This window comes from Apium graveolens, chromosome 9, assembly GCF_009905375.1.
Source record: "Apium graveolens cultivar Ventura chromosome 9, ASM990537v1, whole genome shotgun sequence".
Classification (NCBI taxonomy): Eukaryota; Viridiplantae; Streptophyta; class Magnoliopsida; order Apiales; family Apiaceae; genus Apium; species Apium graveolens.
The window spans coordinates 30,977,433-30,992,962 of record NC_133655.1 but is presented as its reverse complement, the minus strand read 5'-3'; the positions used below and the strand labels follow the sequence as shown (position 1 = coordinate 30,992,962).

General features: G+C 34.8%; 2 protein-coding genes across 3 annotated transcripts; both read left to right on the top strand.

Annotated features, from left to right (window-relative positions):
* The first annotated feature begins 1,752 nt into the window (after positions 1 to 1,752).
* LOC141683969 (uncharacterized) lies at positions 1,753 to 13,320 on the top strand. Of its 2 annotated transcripts, none has more exons than XM_074488781.1 (15): positions 1,753 to 4,659; positions 4,737 to 4,865; positions 4,964 to 5,155; positions 5,296 to 5,348; positions 5,532 to 5,841; positions 6,025 to 6,109; positions 6,230 to 6,406; positions 7,242 to 7,352; positions 7,877 to 8,058; positions 8,147 to 8,362; positions 8,610 to 8,882; positions 9,372 to 9,519; positions 9,623 to 9,756; positions 12,088 to 12,174; positions 12,554 to 13,320. In XM_074488781.1, exons 1-15 carry the CDS (start codon positions 2,026 to 2,028, stop codon positions 12,638 to 12,640), a joined length of 4,818 nt encoding a protein of 1,605 aa, XP_074344882.1. In that variant the 5' UTR covers positions 1,753 to 2,025; the 3' UTR covers positions 12,641 to 13,320. The 2 variants fall into 2 exon arrangements, with proteins under 2 accessions (XP_074344882.1, XP_074344881.1); XM_074488780.1 differs by having other exon boundaries at positions 6,025 to 6,151.
* Positions 13,321 to 14,728: 1,408 nt separating this feature from the next.
* Positions 14,729 to 15,343, top strand: LOC141682986 (uncharacterized). Its single transcript, XM_074487674.1, has 2 exons — positions 14,729 to 15,130; positions 15,216 to 15,343. The coding sequence occupies exons 1-2, from the start codon at positions 14,757 to 14,759 to the stop codon at positions 15,316 to 15,318; spliced, it is 477 nt and encodes a 158-aa protein (XP_074343775.1). The 5' UTR covers positions 14,729 to 14,756; the 3' UTR covers positions 15,319 to 15,343.
* Positions 15,344 to 15,530: the final 187 nt, after the last annotated feature.

The window sequence follows — 15,530 nt, the reverse complement described above, 5'->3', positions numbered from 1 at the left end:
CCCTATCTCAAGACAAGTCTTTGTGGAACAAATCCTCAATTGTAGATGGTGAATGTATCATTGAACACCCAATACATGAACATCTAACATCTATATAAAGGGTTTCACTACCATTCAGAATTACGTCTTGACTTGATTTTCTAAACACACAGAGATACGTAGGCATCTTGTGAGGGCATATTTAAGCCACGAAATACAAGCCCAACCATTACAAGCCTTGAGCTCATGAACCCTAACATTAAATTCATGTAATAAATATAACCAAGTTTATTATCCATAACAGACCTGAGTCAAATATGATCCACTAATATTATAAATATTATAAATTTATATTATATAATGATCATTTATTTTAAAATAAATATAATATTCTAAAAGTATAATAAACACAAATAAACACTTAAAATATATACAATTATAATTTTTCCATTTTAAGGATGGATATTCTTAAAAATTTAAATTCATAGAAGTTATTATAAAAATTATAAAACTGCTATTTACTTAGAAATATAAAAAGTTAAGATAATAATTCATATTCGGATTTTAACCAAATACAAGTCAGAGATCATACTCGGGTAGCATTATTTTATAAAAGATAACATGAGACGTAATCTGAGCGGGTATGTTAGTACTCATGTCCCGTATCATATTTTATTTGATTATGACTTTTCCACCATATTTGGATCATAAATCATGTATTATATTTTCGAGTCGGATCTAAGTTAAGATACCCGATAGTTAAGATTAATTTACAGCCTTAGTAATTCACATCCTATTTTTCTAAATTAATGGAAAAACTAATGTATAGTTTGTGTTAGTTCGGGCCAAAGTAATGGAAAAACCTTTGTTTTCCCTTATATACACAAAAGAATTTTTTTATTACAAGATTATTTTTAATGTTTTTAATTTTAGAAGTTTAGAACCGTAAGTTCGGGCTATCCTTTTTAAAGCCCATTTCTAGCTAGCTACCAACTTCAATCATAAAGATAGATCCAGTCCCTCAGCCCACTTGATACCCTATGTTGGGCTAGGTTATGTGCTATGGACTAGCTGTCTTTTTTTGCAAACATAAAATGTTCATTCAAGCTTGTTTGCGTTGGGTTTGGGCAGGGAAGGGGCAGTGATCTGGGACCGGGGAGTACTTAAAAGTGATTTTTCATTTTGAGTTAAAAAGTTTTGTTGCGGTCCACATCACCACGATAAAAGATTAATAATTATCTAACAACGTCAAAAAAATATATCATTTTTATTTTAAGAATAAAAGGTTGTGAAAAATATTTGACATAATGCGTGTACATTTTTATTTTTAATATATATGTTATTAAATTAAAATAAAATAACTGAAGATTTGATATAAAATATACATTAAACCCTAAAAAATATCACGTATAACTCATAATTATATAAGAAGAATACATTAAACTCGGAGTTAACTAATAATAATATTTCAAGTTCAGCCGTGAATAAAATGACAAAAACATTGAAATTAATCTAGTCAATACAAATAAGTATCTAATTTATATCTTTTAAAACAAAAAGAATTTAAAAAGATATTCTAACATAACAAGTCATCTTTCTTTAATGATAAAGTATTATAATTGCATTAAGGATATTAAAATTTACAAATATATTTTTTAAAAATACTCCTATACAAATCTAATTTAATCAAATAAAAATGCAAGTTTCCACTTAAAAAAATTTATAAAATCCAACATGTATGTATGTGTTTGTTAGACTAGAGAAAACGTTTAGTAACACTTTGTATTTGGGCGCAGATATAAGATATACAAACCAAACCAAACCAAACCTCACCCTGGGTTGGTGTGTTCATCCTATACTTACATCTATACACACACAACATAACAACTATTTACTCAAACAGCCCTCTCTACATCAACGCCGATCGATCGATTTCAACTTATTTCTCACATTTCTCTTCAATCACCTGTTTAATTCCGAGTAAGTATTTGATTAGTTATGTTTAATTTATAATATTTACATAATTATATATGAAATTGGATTGTTATGGGGCATAAGAAGCGAGGCGCAGCTCCTCGCTCTAAGATATCGTCGAATTCACCGCCGATTGAGTCTGGCGGTGAATTGGATGGGAACGGTAGTTTAGATTTGTCGATTCGTCGAAGCGAAACGAATGAACTGCAAGTTAGTAGAGTTAGAGGAGGTTACGGGAGCGATTTAGGTGTTTCGAATTATGGTGCTATTAAGTTGGAGTGTGAGCGTGCCCTAAATGCGTTAGGGAGGGGGAATCATACGAAAGCTTTAAGGCTTATGAAGGATATGTGTGTTAGGAATGAGAATTCTCCGTATTTAGCGTTGATTCATAGAGTGCAAGGGACGGTGTGTGTTAAGGTTGCGTCGGTTATTGATGATACGAATACGAAGCAAAGGCATTTGAGGAATGCGGTGGAGAGTGCCAGGAAGGCGGTGGTGTTGTCGCCTAATTCGATTGAGTTTGCACATTTTTATGCGAATTTGATGTATGAGGCTGCGAGTGAGGCGAAGGATTATGAGGAAGTGGTGCAGGAGTGTGAGCGTGCGTTGGGGATTGAGAATCCGGTTGATCCCGGGAAGGAGAGTTTGCAGGATGAGAGTCAGTTGAAGCTGTCTACTCTTGATTCGAGAGTGGCACATGTGCAGAATGAGCTGCGGTCGTTGATTCAGAAATCGAATATTGCTTCGCTTTCGTCATGGATGAAGAATCTTAATAATGGGGAGGAAAAGTTTCGGTTGATTCCGATTAGGAGAGCTACGGAGGACCCGATGGAGGTGAAAATGGCTCAGTCACGAAGGCCCAATGAGATTAAGAAGGCAACCAAGACGCCTGAGGAGAGGAGGAAAGAGATTGAAGTTCGGGTTGCTGCAGCGCGGCTATTGCAGCAGAAAACAGAGTCACCTCAACCCCAAAATGAAGGCGATAAGGCTGTAGAAACCTCTTCAGGATCTGGTCAGCGAGCTGGTGAGCGGAGAAAGAATGTCAGAAAAGCTGCATCTTCTGCTGAGAGAAAAGATTTGGTTCAATCTTTTTGGAAATGTATGAGCTTGGAAATGAAGAAAGACTTGTTTAAAATAAAAGTCTCAGATATCAAGGCACATTTCAGCTCGTCAAAGGATGGGCTGGCATCTGAAGTCCTTTCAGAAGCTTTGTCATTTACTGAAGCTAATAAAGTGTGGAAGTTTTGGGCATGCTGCCGTTGCAGTGAGAAGTTTGCGAACTCTGAGTTGCATATTAACCATGTTAATCTGGAGCACTTGGGCATCCTGTTGCCTAAAATGCAGTCACTTATGCCTCAAAATATTGGAAAGGAGTCGAGTGACTTGCTTCTCAACTGTCCTTGGAAACCATTGGATATTAATGCTGCAGTTATGTTGCTTGAGAAACACTCTGATGGTCAAGCATCTGATGAGCACAAGGACTTTTTTACCGGAAGTTCTGTGTATGAAGATGCATGGGATTCATCCGAGAGATCGGATGATATTTGCAATGGCATAAATACAGAGAGTAGCAAACAATACGATAAGATTTCTGACATGAAGTGGACAAAATACAATGAAAATTCAGGTAGCAATACAACATTTCTTCCTGATAGCTGGCCATTATTTGATGATTCCGAACGTGCAAAGCTCCTTGAGAAAATTCGTTCCTTATTTGAGTTGCTAATTCAACATAAATACCTGGCCGCAAGCCATCTCAGTAAGGTGATACAGTTTGCAATGGATGAGTTGCAGGGGCTTTCGGCTGGTTCTCGGCTTTTTAACTATGGAGTTGACTTGTCACCTGTATGCATATGCTTTCTAGGAGCTCCCGAGCTGAAGAAGATACATGCATTCTTACAGGAGCTATCTCATTCTTGTGGAGTAGGTAGATATTCTGAGAAGAGTAATTCCATGGATGACTTTAGCAGTAGCAGCCAAGCTGTTGATACTGTAGAACAGGTAGTTCTTGATGAATGTGAATCATGCCTTTTGTTTAACGAACATTTCTTGCCTTGGGAGATATATTCAATTACTTGCCATGATGCTCTTCCGGTTGATGCAACTAGAACATCTTCGTCTCGCGATTCTCATGAGAATAGACATGTTATCGATGAAGATGCTTTATTGTCCTGGTTGTTTACAGGTTCCAGTTTTGCGGAACAGTTGGCCATCTGGACACGAAATAGAGAAGAGAAAACAAATCAGGGCGTGGAAATTCTTCAGATGCTTGAGAAGGAATTTCACCACCAACAGAGCTTGTGTGAGAGAAAATGCGAGCATCTAAGTTATGAGGAGGCTTTACAAATGGTAGAAGATATCTGTCTCGAGGAAGGTAAAAAGAAAGAGCATGCCACTGATTGTGTTCCCAGAAGTTACGAGTCTGTCTTAATGAAGCGACGTGAAGAGCTCATTAAAAGTGACAGTGATGGTTTGCTTATTAGCAATAGGATTGAACTGGATGCAATCTCTAATGTTTTAAAAGAAGCCGAATCTTTGGATGTCAACAACCATTTTGGTATTGAAGATAATTATGCTGGAGTGAATTCTCCTTTTTGTGATCTGGAATCTGGTGAAGAAACTGACTGGAAAAAGGACTATCTGCATCAAGTGAACTCCTGTATTGAAGTTGCAATCCAGAGACAAAAAGAACACTTGTCTATTGAGGTTTGTAGGTCATCGTTTACTTTTTACGTAAAGTTTGCATTATCTTTCCATATTATCTCACTTTTAAATCACTGCAGCTCAGCAAAATTGATGCTCGGATTATGCGCAATGCTAGTGGGATGGAGGAACTTAAAGTCAAGCTTGATCCAGTTTCTGCCCATGATTATCAATCAATATTAGTTCCTCTAATTAAGTCATTTATGCGGGTCTGTATATGCATTATTTTTTCTACAATTCATTACTTCTTGCTTTCATATTATTTTTGAGCAAACTTTTGTTTGTCTGTTCATTTCTATCTCTCCAGGCACGCTTGGAAGATCTTGCAGAAAAAGATGCGACACAGAAATCTGATGCTGCTAGAGAAGCATTTTTAGCAGAACTTGATCTTGACTTAAAAAAGGGAGTAGGTGGTGCATCCGATAATGCAAAACATCTACATGAGAAATCTAAGGAGAAGAAGAAAAATAAGGACTACAGAAAAACCAAGGATCATAAAGTATGAAAATAGTCGCATTTCATTGTGCTATATGTATTTTATTTATTTATTTGCTTCTTGCTAAATGGCCACACTTTATTTACTTCATGATTATCAATTGAATAGATGAAGTATGCGTAATAGATTTGCATCTTTTGCAGGTTTCTGGTAGCAGTGAACTGCATATGCTTCACCATGAGAGTTCTGAACAGACGTATGCCTTCTGTTTTTTTAACATGCATAAACTTGTGCACCCTCGTGAATGTGTCCCTCTATTATAATTGTTTGTATGTCATAGTCCATGCCTAATTTCATCATCTAGTTTGTATGTCCCTCTGTTAGTTTGTATGTCCCTCTGTTATAATTGTGTGTCCCTTTGATCTATGTATTTCTGCAGCTTGTCAGTAGTTCCCAGCGATGTAAACCATCCAGATCATGAAACTGTTGATGGGACTGCTGTTGAGTCAAATAAAGAGGAAGAACTAAGAAGGAAGATTGAGCTTGAAGCAGAAGAAAGGAAACTTGAAGAAACCTTGGATTATCAACGACGTATTGAAAATGAGGCTAAGCAGAAGCACCTCGCTGAGCAACATAAAAAATCTGCAGCAGCAAATTCAGAGGAGGTGGCAGTTGGGCTGCCAGATGATTATTTTACTCACAGTGTTAATGATAAAAACGTGCAGGGACAAATGAATAACAGTAGTCAGGTGAGTGTTCGTTTTACTACTATTATTATAATTAATAGAGAATATTAAAATTTATCCTGTTCAAAAAAAATATGAAAATTAGGACTTGCTGTTACACTATATTCAGATATTCAGACTCTCCAAATATTGGTGGAATGCAAATTGAATTTTGTTATGAGCTAACTTACAAAACTCAAACTTCAGGAATCCTCGGGTCAGAGCACTGGATTCCCAAACCTCTTAGGACGTGTGCCTGAAGACTCTGGAGAGGAAGCATCCCAGTTGATTGGTATCACCAAAGGCCATCTTTATAATGAAGAAATTAAACAAAGTCAGTCATTAGTATATCACAAGGCTATTCCAGAGTTTGGATGGTATTATGAATGTGGTCATATTCTATCTTGTGCAGGCTTACCTAATGGAGCTATTCGAAACAATGGTGTTTTTCTCTCTGAGGGACGCAAGGGAAGGAGGGGTAAACGCCATAGAAATTCAGCAAATTTGGCTGATGGGAAGTTGCAACCTGTGCCATCTGAGACTGAAACAGTTGAAGCAGGAAGATCTCATTCACATGAAAGTATCCGTGGTAAGGCCTGTACTATGTACACACATGCATATAGAAACCTTGTTAATATTTCTGGTCGGATTTAAGGGATGTATTATATACTTATTGTTGCATATTGCATGCAAGTGTTTTCATAATTGCATCTTTATGCAATTCTTCAATGTGCAACTATTTATGATTGTATGCCAGTAAAACATGCATTTTTTTATTAATGGTTTGTTTGTATGTATGGAAGTAGGATTAAGGTTCTTAAAAACACTATCAAATTTATAAAGACAGTTGGAGCATCTAGAATATTTTTATGACCTAAATCATTGAGCATCTAGAATATCGCTGATTCTTTCCTGATATGTTTTTTTATACTTGTTGGGCTTTGTGATTGTTGGACTGTTACTTTTTAGACCTTTTGGTCACAGAATAGCGACTCTTACCAGTTTAGTGCCCTGCTGCGCACTCTTTTGTCACCCTTGCCTTCACCCGTATCGTATGTGGGAAGAGTAGAAATAGTACCTTTTTTAAGTCTCTATAGTCCATCTTAGTCACCGATTCATTACTGTTTTATTTTTTTACAATTGCATGTTTGCAGCTCCTGCATTTATGATAATTTGTCGGCATCTTGCTTTTTTTGAATTTTTTTTTTTGATATTTTAATATCAAGTATGTAAATATGATTAGAATGAGCTTCATCAGAGCTTATTTGAGGTTTTCGTTGTTCCATAATAATATAGCCGTACCTTTCGGAATTGTCTTGATATTATATATATGTACACACACATATACGTATTCCTTTGAGATGTTTGACGAATCATCTTGTATAGAAACAAACTAATACGATACGGGTCTTACATGAAATCAGATGGTGATTGTTCTGAGAACAATTCAAAAACATTGAGACAAATACATTCAGAAGAGGACGACGAAGAGAGATTTCAAGCCGACCTTCAAAGAGCAGTGCGGCAAAGCCTCGGTAATTAATAAACAATTCGCCTTCATTTTTTCTATCAATTGCAATGACCTCAAGTAGTCTTTTATTGGCTATATATTTAGTTATTCTAATTATTTGTCTAAACTATGTTAGTTCAGATGCAGAATGCGGCACATCACAAAGTGTCTTGTACTTGATTCAGTATTAGCAAGTTTATAGCCTATATATGATAGGCTGTAAGTTTTTGCATTTAGTATTAGCAAGTATTGTGGTACACTAAATCCCGGATCATTAACAGAAAACATTTTAGTTATCCTGTCATGAACACTACAATATTAGGAAATGAACCCACTTAAAATTTAATTAATCTTATTACAAGTTTACAAGTGGCATGTGCGTACCAAATTGTTTGGAGAAAATACAAACATGTAAATAATATGCATTATGCAGTTGGTTTGTGCAATGCCTCCTGCAAAACTGTTACTCCACTTGGCAACAAATTGTACAGAAAATTTTCCTGCAACTTATTTCTAATTAGTATTTACAAGCTCTAATTTATATTTCAGACACATTCCATGCACACAAGAACTTCCCAAGTTCAAGGATGCCACTAAAGCTATCAGAAATAGATGACGGTGTGGTTTTGTCCCATGAAACTAATGAAAATATCAATGGGGAAGAAGTGTATGGCCTAGGTCTGAAAAATGAAGTCGGGGAATATAATTGTTTTCTGAATGTTATCATACAGGTTCGACTCTTTAAAGTTTAGGGTCATGTTTTTTGTCAAATTTTACAATCTACAACTTAATATCTGGTCATTTTTTTTGACACTGCAGTCCTTATGGCACATAACACGTTTTCGTGAAGAGTTCTTGAAGAAGTCAATTTCGGGGCATGTTCATGTTGGTGATCCTTGTGTCATTTGTGCTTTGTTTGATATTTTCAATGCCTTGAACATGGCATCCGTAGACTTGAAGAGAGAGGCTGTTGCCCCAACTCCTTTAAGGATTGCTTTAAGCAATCTCTATCCTGAAAGCAACTTTTTCCAAGAGGTAATTCTCACCGTGTGAGTATTTGTCTCTTTGGTTTGTAGTGCAGTTGTATGTTATATCACACGAGCACATGCATATACTATTTTTTTTTTGGAAACAATATTCTGAATTGATTGGAGAGATGGGAGTTGGTAGGTTATTTGTTGTCAAAGCTTTCAGTTACCACTTACCCATACAATTTCTTTAACCCTTTGTCAGATGACAAAGTGAGGTCCTTGTGTATTAATAACATGATTGTATTTAACAGGCTCAGATGAATGATGCTTCTGAAGTATTAGGAGTGATATTTGACTGTCTTCATCGGTCATTCACGTCTGGCCTTGGTATGTCTAATACTGAAACTGTTGGAAGCAACCTGAGCTCGTGGGACTGTGCTAATAACGCTTGTGTGGCACACACTCTTTTTGGAATGAATATTTCTGAAAGACTGAACTGCTACAATTGTGGTTTGGAGTCAAAATTTATGAAATACACATCTTTCTTTCATAATATAAATGCCAGTTCCCTCCGTACTATGAAGGTATGTGTTTGAATTATTTTTTTTGAAATGCTTAATATTGTATATGATGAGGAACAAGAATAAAGTATTAATATATATTTTATTAATTAGTTTATATTTATTTAGTGTAAAGATAAGTAAAGTATTTATCTCTATATTTTTATGTGGGGCTAGTAGTATATTAAATAAGAAGGGTATTTATAATAAAGCCCAATTGTTACGGGGCTTAGACCATTAGGTTATTTATTAGGGTTTCAGTTTATTATATAAGTATTGTAATCCCCACATTATTACCTGGCTTTGATTATACACTTTCTTGGAAATAATATTGATTAATTATTCTTGGGATTCATATAATTCATTGCTTTGATCTTCTGTTCTTGATTTTATAATATAATTTATCTTTCTCAATTCTGTCCTGCATAGTATCAATATTTTACGGGTCATAACTTGTGATTAGTAATATGTAGTTAGCGTAGTCTCAACTCTAATATGTCCTTTACCATTCAGGTTCTGAGTCCTGAAAGTTCCTTTGGTGAGCTACTTAAATTTGTTGAAATGAATGACCAGTACACTTGTGATCCAGAATCTAAAGGCTGTGGAAAGTTCAATTACAAGCATCATTTTCTCTCAACCCCCCCTCATGTTTTTACAACAGGTGGCTAATTTTGTGCACGCGAAATAATTAATTAATAGGTGATTTTTTTTTTAATTTGTAAGTGACTTGTTCAACGATGCCTATGTACATGTTATTTTTGCAGTTTTGGGCTGGCAGAATACATGTGAAAACATTGATGACATTAAAGCTACATTGGCATCATTAGCTACTGAGATAGACATTGGCGTTCTTTATCAAGGTCTTGATCTGAATAATCGACATTGCTTGATTTCAGTGGTATACACAACTTCTCGGCTTATCTTTTGAGATTTGAACGTATGAATGGTTGTTCTTATTATTATCTTTATACAAATATGAGTTTGATATATTCAGGAATTGTTGATAGATTAGTGGTTACTGGTTAGGCTCCTTCCCTTCTCCTCGCTTGACCGAGGCCGATGGTTCAAATTCTCATTCACCTCTGTCTGTATACATGAAAAATCTAATTTATAGAATTAAATGTCCATTGAATTTTTTTAAATCTAAACATATATTTGATAAGAATTTATCTTGATTATATTTTATAAAGCATATAATTAAGCCTTAATCATTACTAGATGAAGAATTGACACTATGCTTAATAATATATTCTCTAGTCATTTAAATCAATAGCACTGCCACTTCATTATTTTATGGACAAAGTTGGGACAAGACATATTGATAAATTATTCTGGCATCCTAATTCCATTATTATGGCCCATCTATGGATCTATGGTCTATCTTAACTAATTAATGTTGCAAGTCTTTGGCATGCTATACCTTAATTTGTAGCCTAAACAGTCTCCACCTAGCACATTTAATTAAAGATAATCATAGTTGTCAAGGCCTCACCTTGCCTTGATTTTAGTGATTTTAATTGGGTGGGCGACCCCTTGTGCATGGAGAATGTCCTCCCGCATCTAGCAAAACAGTGTGTAATTTCTTGTTTTTTGAGTATTGCTTAATTGCAGAGGGCACATGGATCCACTAAGGTTCAAACCGTCGACCTCATATTAGTAATTAGTAAATGAGGGGCTTATTGGGCTACCCTCTTATAGGGTTCAAACTTTGACCTTTTTCCTTAAGAAAAGAGGGGTATTGATTTGGCTGCAATCCTACAAAATCTAACACCAATGAGAGTAGAACATGTTCTCGTGTTGGTTTTTACCTGTTATATGTGTTTTAGACTTCATTTTGGTGAAAATTCTCAAGGAATCGCTGAGATTCAAGAAATGTATGCTTAAAGTAATTGGCCCAACTAGTTGTTTCTTTTAAAACACAACTATGTTTATTTTAATGATGTGAACAAAGAAATTGTAAATTGATTTGTATATATTCTATATTATTAAAATATAGGAAAGAACTAAATGTAATTGATTAGGTGTCCTGATCATACTAGTGTTGTAGTCGTCGTAGTAGTGTTAGTAGTCTTAGCAGCAGTAGTAGCAGGTGTACATGATGAATATTATGAATTGATTTATTTGATATAAATAAGAAATCTTATCTGTGGAGATGATGAATATTATGAAATGATGTTTATTGGATATATTTGAGAAGATTTATTTGCGGAGATGATGAATATAATGAAGTGATGTTATTGGATATATATTTGAGAAGATTTATTTGCTACTTCTCCGACTCTTTGCAGATTTACGTTTACTTATAGTTTGTATATGTAAACTCTTGTAATCTTTCATTCCTCTACGTGTTCGGACTTTGTTGCTCATATTTGTATTAGAAAGATATATTTGATTATCTTTGTGAGAGCAAGTCCAATGCATAGCTATATTTAGTCTTTTAGCTATAATATTGGACTAAAATCATAAAACTCCACTTGCATAGCTATACATTGATGGATAAATGTATAAATGGATACTTGGTCTTAAATTTGAGACCAAGAATGGCTATAGCCATCCTTGCCACATCATCAAATAACTAATAATGTAGTGCAAGGAGGTTCACTTTAAAATAAAGTGAATGATTTGGATGAAATATTAGCTAAATATGAAATTATTTGGTTGTAAAATACAACTAGCATTGGAGTGCAAGTGCTATTTTAGCACCAAAAACAACTTTTTGGTGTCATATCAGAGTAGTGGCTATAGCCATTTTCTATCTAGCATTGGACTTGCTCTGATATAGTTTCTACCAGACAATCATGTTAGAAAGCTCATACGATATGTACAAGTATAAAGTATGGTTTGTTTTAATGTAAATCTCTACCCTCCAATTTGTTGTGTTTAATATAATCCAATTCCTAAACCTATAAGTGGCTCAAATTAACCCGATCATCTTTGGTACCTATTCCAACCCGAAGATCTTTATAAGTTATTTTATGATAACATTTGTATGGTTGATTTTGACAAACCAGCCACATCTGTGATAATCTTTTTTGTGCTGTAGGATTCTGTAGCGTTAAGAGTTTATTGTGCAAATTTACTTGGGACCCCCTCCCTTTATGTATCTTTTATGCCTGTCTTTTTTGTCTGTTTGGAAGACGATGTAGATTCTAATGTAATTATATCCAATCAATGCTTCATATTTTATTCTACTGTTCGATTTTAACTTCACAAAGTTTTTCTTATGTAGGTTTGCTATTATGGGCAACATTATTTTTGTTTTGCATACAGTCATGATCATGAACGGTGGATTATGTATGATGATAAAACCGTCAAGGTAAATCCTTACATTCTGGTGATAACTATTTCGTAGTCTGTCCGTAGGTAGCATAGCCAGCATGGTAGGAGTGGGGCTGTGGGGGGAAATTAAAATAGAGCCTGCTGAACTTGCAATTGTGTATACACAGATTTCATGTATATTGCAAATTAAATTAATACCTGACATTCAAATGAAGACCCTTCATCAATTTATTGAACTTTTTGAAATTTTGACCTCACCACACTAATTTGTGGTGATGACCTTGCGTACTTGGAGTTGGATGTATATTGTTTTCATTTACAAAGTAAACTCAAAGGAGGATCACTGACAATTAATAATTCTTGAGTTCTCATTACCTTAATATATGATTTCACAGACCTAACTATTTTTTCTGTAGGTAATTGGTGGTTGGGATGATGTTATTCTGATGTGTGAAAGAGGACATTTGCAACCTCAGGTGCTCTTTTTTGAAGCTGTAAACTAGTTTTACATGTACCTAATCACATTCTCATGCACCGGAAGCTTTGAGCTTTATGTGGGTTGAAATTCAAACATGCAACCGAGACAATGCAGGGATGTATTTTCTAGTTGAATTGGAAAGATTGATACTCGTACATATGGGGCTTAATATCCAGGCAAGGATATTAACAGTAAAGATTACTGTTCTAATCAAGAAATTTTGTAGAGTTACAGACACGCTAAATGGAGCAAAGTATTGTGTCATGGAATAATATCTGATGGTATTGAGGTATACTTGCGAAAACAATCGAGGATCTAGTCAGTAAAGTTTTCCCATTATCCCGGGTTTTAGAGTAGGTTTGTTCTGAAAATTGATGAAATTTAATGGCATGAAGTAAAGACGCAGAAATTCAAGATTATTCCGCTTCATGGTGGTCTTTTCAACTTGGAGATGGTTCGGGTGAGAAGAAAATTGCAGAGCTTTTCAACTTGGATACTTTGAGCATGTGATGATGTCGATAACTTAGACTGGTATGCTTTGCCAGTATTATTATAATGCAGACAAACTTAGGTAATAGTAAAGAACTATCAGGTTATATTAGAATTGTATTTCCTATTTGTTCTTGAAACAAAATGGTTTTGTACAGTGATTTTATAGGCTCTTGGATCTTAAATTTATAGTTGGCCTCTCCCTTCACAACTGCACTCTAATGACTATCCCCTTCAATCGGAGTATAGTCAAATCCTCGAAACTGAAAAGGTCAAGACAATTTTAGAGTAAAGTGCATGTATTCTGGTGTACATTTGCTGACATTTCACTTAAAGAACTAGCACTTGCACTTTCAAAGTTTTTTTCTAAGTTATGATTCTTCGATTTCGGTGATAATCTTGTTATTACAAGGGGTAGTTCATAAGTGTACATTATAATGTTAAAAATTTTGTAATGTTCTTTTAACCTTTAAATGTCCTTAATAGTAGCTCAAGGTTTATGTCTTCTTCCCCTTTTAAAATTTCCCCCTGTTATCACATGTAGAAAAAAAATAATGTTTTGTTAGAACGTGTAATTGAAGTGTAGTTAAATGTAGTTTACTTGTGCAATTGAATGCCTAATTGCAGTTTACTTGGACAAATAACAAATGTATGGTGTTAAAAATTATTAAATGCGTGTCGGAAATAATGTAATATAACTAGAAAACACAAATAATATTGATTAAACGATCTGCTAAAGTACACTATATTGTTGGATCGTTTTCTCCCACCGATCCTCGAGCATAATTGTCTTATCCGGAGTTGCTACACGTTTAAAATAAAATTGATGATGAATTTGTTTGAAGAATCTCTGTATTAATCTTTTAAGAAATAGCCTCTCAATCAACCAGTTGACCATAATAATATTTTTTTTTAAAAGAAGAAATGTGTTTTTAAAATGGAAAAATGTGCACTAAAATCCAATTTGAGAAAAAAGTATAGGCATAACAACGGTGCAGAGACATCCAAATATATAATATCAGTTTATAGCATCACTAAAATGATGCGGGGAAAATAGATAAAATAAATGTATGTTTTCCGAAATTTCAAATTTAACTCTGGTGTTTAAAATGTGTACGTTCCGGTACACTACTTAAACAATAGTTTGTTTTGAATGAAACAGAAATAAACACAATAAGGATAAGTAGATAAATTATAGTGGTAATTTGAAATTCCAAGGATAAGAAAAAATTTAAATCTCTCTTCATTTTACTCATCCTCAAATCATGCACTACAAGTGAATGACCACTTGTTTCTCAGTTTTGTCAGCCTAAAAACAAGAAATGAGTAAGAGTGGGATAAACCAGGCTTGTGCTAGGTGCAGGTATCAGAGGAGAAAGTGCACTTCAGAATGTGTACTTGCTCCTTTTTTCCCACCTGACAAACCAAAGATTTTCCAAAATGCACATAAGCTATTCGGAGTCGGTAACATTTTGAAAATACTCAAGGACCTCGACGAGACGCAGAAGATGGAGGCGATGAGATCGATTATCTACGAAGCTAATATTCGTGATAGATTTCCTGTGCATGGTTGTTTAGGTGTGATAATGCAGTATCAGTACCAGATTCAGCAAATGGAGGAAGAACTGCAACTTGTTCTGTCACAACTTGTTATGTGCAAACAGCGATTTGCACGAAATCATTCATCGCAGTTTCTGTCGGGCCTGTCAATGGCAGCATTACCTCAAAATGCACTTGACGTTTTTGAAGCTCAATCTATCGATCACGTGACGTTGACAGCTATCTCTGATCCTCAGTACTTTTGTGATGGCAATGTAAGTTTCAGTCATGTACATGAAGTTGGTTCTGATATTAATAGCCACAATGTAGTCAATCCGTTGAGGATCCAAACCAATGACAACGACATGGCACAAAACTTGCAAGCACCCAACACTCAACCAGACATGGTTGATCAAGATTATGAATTTATTGATGCTATTCACGATGGACAATCCTCCATTGACACAAAAGGACCCTGTGAGTTGAGGTAATGTAGAGTATACTCGTTTCATTTGTAGACTTGTTTATATGCCAGAAAGTTAAATTCCGTAATATAATGAATTCATCTGCAGTTCGGAATCATGTGTTCAAGATTCAACGCAGTCTCTTCAACAAATTGCTGGTAATGAACTGAAGAGTTCAGCAAAATGCTTTACTCAAACAAATTTGAAGTAGAGGTGATGGACTTCAAACAATTTTGTGCTATTCCTTTAAGTTCATTTATGTATTTAATCAGTATCATGTATGTTTATACAATTATGATTACATAATTGTTCTTTATCTTCTATTTTCGCTTGCCATTTGCCTTGTTTGTCTCCTGTGTATTGTTCTCATAGATATTCATATCTGTTTGTAGAACTTATTTTTTATTCAACTTAATCAATCTA